The 6,102-nt window shown below is 38.0% G+C and overlaps 1 protein-coding gene across 10 annotated transcripts in view; it reads left to right on the top strand.

Moving 5' to 3' along the window:
- Positions 1 to 6,102, top strand: part of LOC118404799 (kinesin-like protein KIF13A) — an 86,754-nt gene that overhangs the window by 40,662 nt on the left and 39,990 nt on the right. For all 10 annotated transcript variants that reach the window (XM_035804147.1, XM_035804148.1, XM_035804149.1 and 7 more), the window contains exons 5-10: positions 2,074 to 2,166; positions 2,819 to 2,999; positions 3,579 to 3,666; positions 4,364 to 4,498; positions 4,996 to 5,108; positions 5,891 to 6,005. In XM_035804147.1, the coding sequence (XP_035660040.1) occupies positions 2,074 to 2,166; positions 2,819 to 2,999; positions 3,579 to 3,666; positions 4,364 to 4,498; positions 4,996 to 5,108; positions 5,891 to 6,005 (725 nt within the window). The remainder of the gene's footprint in view (positions 1 to 2,073; positions 2,167 to 2,818; positions 3,000 to 3,578; positions 3,667 to 4,363; positions 4,499 to 4,995; positions 5,109 to 5,890; positions 6,006 to 6,102) is intronic.

Genomic DNA, 6,102 nt, shown 5'->3' with positions numbered 1-6,102 from the left:
CATACTCGGCATCAGTATTCTATACAATTGATTCCTCATGAAGACCTGTTGGTGAAATGGTTAGGAGTAAGGATATGCAAATTTTGTCTCATTTTATTTCAGTTTTGATAATACGTAGTTACATGTTAGAAATAAAGTATCATCTTCTATGGATAATTTTTGTACAGTCCAAACTGCCCAAGAAGACCACCCGGGAGATTTAGACTTGTAAAATCTGGACATGTGGTCACTATATACAGGTCAATGGGAAGAATTATCAAAGGGACCATAATCTTTAAGAAGTGGCCACCCTAGCCAGGTGGCCCTAACATAGAAGTTTATTTGCAAGTTCGTGCCCGAGGGCTAATTGCAAGTACATGTACATGGTATACACATAGTGACAATGGACAGCCATAGATAATATTCTAATCTAATACATTGTACTAGTGTTGGCTATTTCTAAACAGGTTGGGTTTGACTTCTTTTTTGGAAGCAGAGGGAGACGAAAAGCCCCACATTTTCTAGAATTTGTGGGTTCTGCGATTTCAAGAGAAAAGTAGCTTCCTGTTCGTCTGTCAATGTGGGGAATTTGGGATAATACTTTGTGACTTCTCTAAACAGAGTGATTCTTTCGGTTTCGTTGAATGAACATTTGGAAATGAAGTGTGTCTCGTCTCCCACTGCTTTAGATGTACAATATTTACATACATTTGTAGAGGTTATCTCTTAGGTATATACATTTGCATTTGTATCTGCAATGTATTGCCTTAAAATAAAAACTTTTCTTTTGAAAGCTACAGGGTACTTTAAACTTTGACAGCTCAAATACAAAGTTAACTTTGTCATATAACATCAAGTATTGGAATTTGCTGTACCATTAAAATCCATCTTTAGCCCACTGGTGGTTTGTGCCAATTTACAATGTTTTTAACCCCAATCAATTTTAACTGCGCTACATTTATCAATCTTGACTTTTACATTAAGGAAATCAAAACTGATCAATGTGAGGAAAGTTCCCAAGTGCTGTGAGAAAATTACTTGTTCACCTGTGACAATTGCAATATGTATCTTCGATAGAGTTTTAATAATTTAGTGGCAGCCAGTTCCTTTGTTAATAGAGCTCGATAAGTCTGTATGGAACAATAAATCAGAGCATCGCAGTTGTGAAAAAACGAAAAAAAGTTAGAATGGAGATTGACTTGGACTCTTGTAAAGCTTTAAGATAATTCCATAGCTTTTTGAAGCTGTAAAAACAGTGGGTTGTTAAATGTGTTATCCACCTCGTTTAGGGCATGGTATTGGAAGGTGGATCCCATATGCATCCCATTCCTTCCATCGCCTTTTTCCTCCCTGAGGACCACAACCAAAGTCATGTACCCATTTATACACCTGGCTGGCGTAAGGAAAGTGGTGTTAAGTGCTTTTCCTAATATAAGAACACGTAACCTGAAGCTCTCAGTCTCATGTCTGCTAGCCTAAGCCACCTAGCCATTTGATGCCACACTCATGTTTGTGTCAATAACTTCTTATTCTGTCCTTCTCATCCTAACGGACGGTAAAATAACAACTAACTGTCAAAAACAGGTCTCAACAAATCAAGTCAACCCTGAAGCTCAAGTTTAAGTTTCATGGAGCTAGAGAAAGTTGATATGAGTTGATACATGTGCTACAGACATTGCTGCTTTTTAGATCTACATGGCTAAATTGCGCATGTAAGTACTTTATGCTTTGGCAGATGTAGATCCATACTTTGGAACATTCAAGAATTATAAGCTAATATCTATGACTGATTAAACAGGTATATTGTTGTTTGAAAGTGGCCTTTTTAATTAGAAACAACACATGTTTTTGAATCAGTCATAAAAGACCTACTGTACTATATATATTTTATATGTAATTCACCATTTAGTTTTCTTCCAGGACCTCTTGTTGGTTTTCATGTCTTGTCAATTTTTCCAGGGTTAGAGTTAGACGCACTTGCTCATCAAATCCAGCTGCTTCGGTCAAGCAGGGTTGCATTTACATGTACAGTCAATGTGATGTATTACCATCAAACAAAATGTCTGATTTTCACTGTATGCTATGTTAATCCAGGCCAGGAAACTGTGTTCAAGTGTGTGGGTGCAGACATCTTGGAAAATGCCTTCCAGGGATACAACGCTTGTATATTTGCCTACGGACAAACAGGTAATCAAAATCATCATAATTGTAACATTTTCCTTCTGTTTACTAGATTATTTTGTTTCAAAAATCCAGCCGCATCACATGGACTTGACGTTATTACAGCTTTTGTTTGAGGACAACAACTTTTCTGAGCGCAAATGATACAAAATATACAGTGAGAGTAGTTCAGTGCCCAGAAGTGGTCCATGTAGCCTTGCACTATACAAGCTTGTTAGAATCCTTTAGCACAAACGTTTTCCAGCAGGCCACTTTTCATAAGAGAGGTATGGGTCAGATAAAATATAACAGAGTTGTATTCAACTCTACAGAGTCTGACACACCTTATGAATATCTAATTGATACAGTACTGTAAATGCAGAAACTTTTGCGGTGATTTAATGTTTGCGGTATTGCGGTGGCCGCTTCAACGCAAACTTAAAACCACTGTGAACATTTTTCTATGGCAATAAGAGGATACAGTGCATGGTACTACCGCGAACGTAAACCACCGCGAAAAGTCCTTTTTTGGGGCTACCGCGAAATTAAGTCCCCGTGAACTTAGATACATTTACAGTATCTACATATCTTTCAATTTTGAGTATGGGGACAAAATTTGGCAAGCATTATAAATTGACGATCTGTAAAATGCATCATCATTTTCTCTCTTATGACACAGGTTCGGGCAAGTCCTACACCATGATGGGGACTGCGGACAATGGCGGGCTCATCCCGCGCCTCTGCATTTCGCTGTTCGAAAGTATCATGTCCAAGTCCAACGAGATCCTCTCCTTCAAAGTCGAGGTCTCCTACATGGAAATTTACAACGAGAAAGTTCGAGATCTATTGGATCCTGGAACGTAAGTGATAAACTGCTGAACTTAGAACAAAGATTAAATGAAAGCAGCAAAAAGACATACAAACAGGGCTCAAAATACTGGGTGCATGTGCACCCAGGTGCACCCAAAATTGGAGCTGTGCACCCAATTATTTTCTGTGGGTGCACAGGGTGCACCCAAATATTTTCTTAGGTTTATGTATGAAAAGATATTAAAGTACTAGTATACATCATATTCTTGACATCTAACTGTTAGAAAGATAATGAAAATGTCTGTCATGGTCCTTGTTTAAGAATTTGATAGCTTGATTGTAACTAAGTTTTATTATTAGGTTTAACTGTTATTCAAGTGGTGCACCCAAAATTTTTTGAGCTGGGTGCACCAGTGCACCCTATCCCAAAAAATGAATTTCGAGCCCTGTAGAAAGAATGAATTAAGTAATAGGGAAGAAAAAACAAGAATAAACAAAAACATTATGTAGCTGTGTTGAATTAGTAAGTGTATGAATGAGCAAATGATGAATTATGATATGATGTTTCTGATTTATTAAGTTTTGACCACTAAAGTATGTTTTGGATTTATTATTGTTTTCTTTTTCAGAACAAAACACAACCTGAAAGTTCGAGAACACAAAATCCTCGGTCCCTACGTGGACGGTTTACAGATTCTAGCTGTCACAAAATATGAGGTAAGGCCATGTTACTATCTTTAAAGGTCTACTACGCAGTTATTTGCGCTTCAAACTGAAAACAAAAAATCCATTTTCCGGCCATTTTTTTATATATTTAGTTGAATCAAGCCTACCACGTTATGGAACACTATTCAAGGCATGTCAGGAGTCGATATTTTCCCCGTGCGAGCGCGTTTGAAAACCTGGAAATCTGCACGCCCGCGATGGGTTTCAGCCATTTTGTTTCTTCACCGACGAAATCCGAGTAGTCCCGAGTGTACCCGGAGATTGGTCACGTGGGTTCACCGTGACCTTTCGCACGCACCCGGAACTCACCGGAGATTCCCGACCAATAACCGTTGATGATTGATTCTTGTTTGAATTCTCACCAGTGCCTAACTAGGGGGGTCAACAAGTTACAGCGCGCGTAGGACGAAATGTTCTCTATGTTGCAAACGTGAAATAATGACACAAAAGTGTCAAAAAGTAGTAGTAAATCTGAGATTTCTTAGTTCTAGAATATTTCAAATTTGAGCGCAAATAACTGCGTAGTAGACCTTTAATTGACAAACAAATTACTGTTCTAATGATGTAAGGTGATAGAATTTGAAATGTCAGCTTCTGTATACACGTGGTTGTGAGTAAAAAGATTTTTGTACAGTCATTACCAACCTGATGAGACAATTTTCAGACTTCTCTTGCTCTTTGTCCCTAGGACATAGAAAAGCTGATGAATGAAGGGAACAAGTCTCGTACAGTGGCAGCCACCAGTATGAATGAGGAGAGCAGTAGGTCGCACGCTGTCTTCAACATCATTGTCACACAGACACTCAAGGACCTCGCCAGTGGGGTAAGTTAGAAGGAAGAGTTTCACTGAGGGGAAAAGAGGCAGCTATAGATTTTTGTTTTAGATTGGCTAGCACTAATAGCAACTTGAACCTAGATGAGAGGAGTAAAGTTCTTTGCCCTTGCACTTAGACAGACAATCAGTTGAACTGAAATTATCTGCTCTTCATTTACTTTAAGAACAGTTAATAATATACATTTATGATGGAAGAATGACTGGGAGTTGATGTAAACTGTCTGATGTAGACCTAATGGACATTGAGGTGCCACAAAATTATTCCTAGTTTTTCTTAGTTTAACAGCACCACCTATCAACCCAATGTAGTACTGCAGGGAAGAAATATCAAGCATGCCAAGTATAATTGAAATCAGGGATTAAGTTATACTTATCTTTTACAGAAGCTATTTTAATAAAAGATGACTGATACGCATGTACATGTATATGTCTTATCTATATGTGTGTGGGTTTATTTACACCTGTTGAACCACTTTCCCTTTCAGGTGACAGGTGAGAAAGTGAGTAAGGTGAGCCTGGTGGATCTGGCGGGAAGTGAGAGGGCTGCTAAGACTGGTGCAGCCGGAGAGAGACTCAAGGAGGGGTCCAACATCAACAAGTCAGTACTCAGTCTTCAAATACATCATGTCTTGAACAGTTTTATATGATTATTCAGGGCTCGAAATGCCAAAATTTTAGTATGATCCATATTTCCTAAATTCATAGTGGTGCAGGTAAAATTTGTCTGGTGCAGGTAATGTTACCTGCACCAGTGCAGGTATGCAGAAAAAAATATTTCGATCCCTGTTGTTGTATTTTGTGTATGATACAAATGGCAAAAACAAACAGTTTGACATAAGAATGAAATAGTTTTATATTGTGAAATTATCATGCATAGATATTTTTAAAGAAAATATGATGTGTTTAGTGCTCACTTCTCATGGCATTAATAACTAGCCTATCATTATCAAAGGTATTTGAATCCAAAGTGCTAATAAAATACAGTGGAAGCCAGTTAATTGCACATCGGATTAACGCACACTTCTGTTAACTGCACAGAATCCCTGAATCCCAAACCGGTGTGGTCCAGCTAGATAACTTCGCATTATTGCACCAGCCGGATAATTGCACCAAATTCACTGGCAAATAGGCTGTGGAATTAAGCGGCTTCTACTGTAGTTTTATTGTACATGTATTTACTACCTGTCCTGTTCTTTGTAAATAATGATTTCATTAAATATTTCAAGTTATGTTTGAAAACAGATGACATGAAAATACATTGTACACAGTACAATACATTCTTGGTCTTTTAGAAAGTCAAACATTTAGCTAAAATGTTTGAAACATTTAGGTAAATGTATGTAATCATACATCAACTAACAGCTAAATATTTACCAACAGATCACTCAGCACCCTGGGGCTGGTTATCTCCACCCTGGCAGACCAGTCAGCAGGGAAGGGTCATAAAAACAAGTTTGTACCCTACAGGGACTCTGTCCTCACATGGCTACTTAAGGTAGGTCTTCTTTAAATAATTAGTTTACTGAGTCTAGCAAATGTCAGTTTTATTGACCATTGAATAATTGCAAACCACTTTTTCTGTGTGGACTGTT

Source organism: Branchiostoma floridae, chromosome 17 (assembly GCF_000003815.2).
Source record: "Branchiostoma floridae strain S238N-H82 chromosome 17, Bfl_VNyyK, whole genome shotgun sequence".
Taxonomy (NCBI): domain Eukaryota; kingdom Metazoa; phylum Chordata; class Leptocardii; order Amphioxiformes; family Branchiostomatidae; genus Branchiostoma; species Branchiostoma floridae.
The sequence above is the reverse complement of the archived record's forward strand: the minus strand, read 5'-3'. Positions and strand labels throughout refer to the sequence as shown.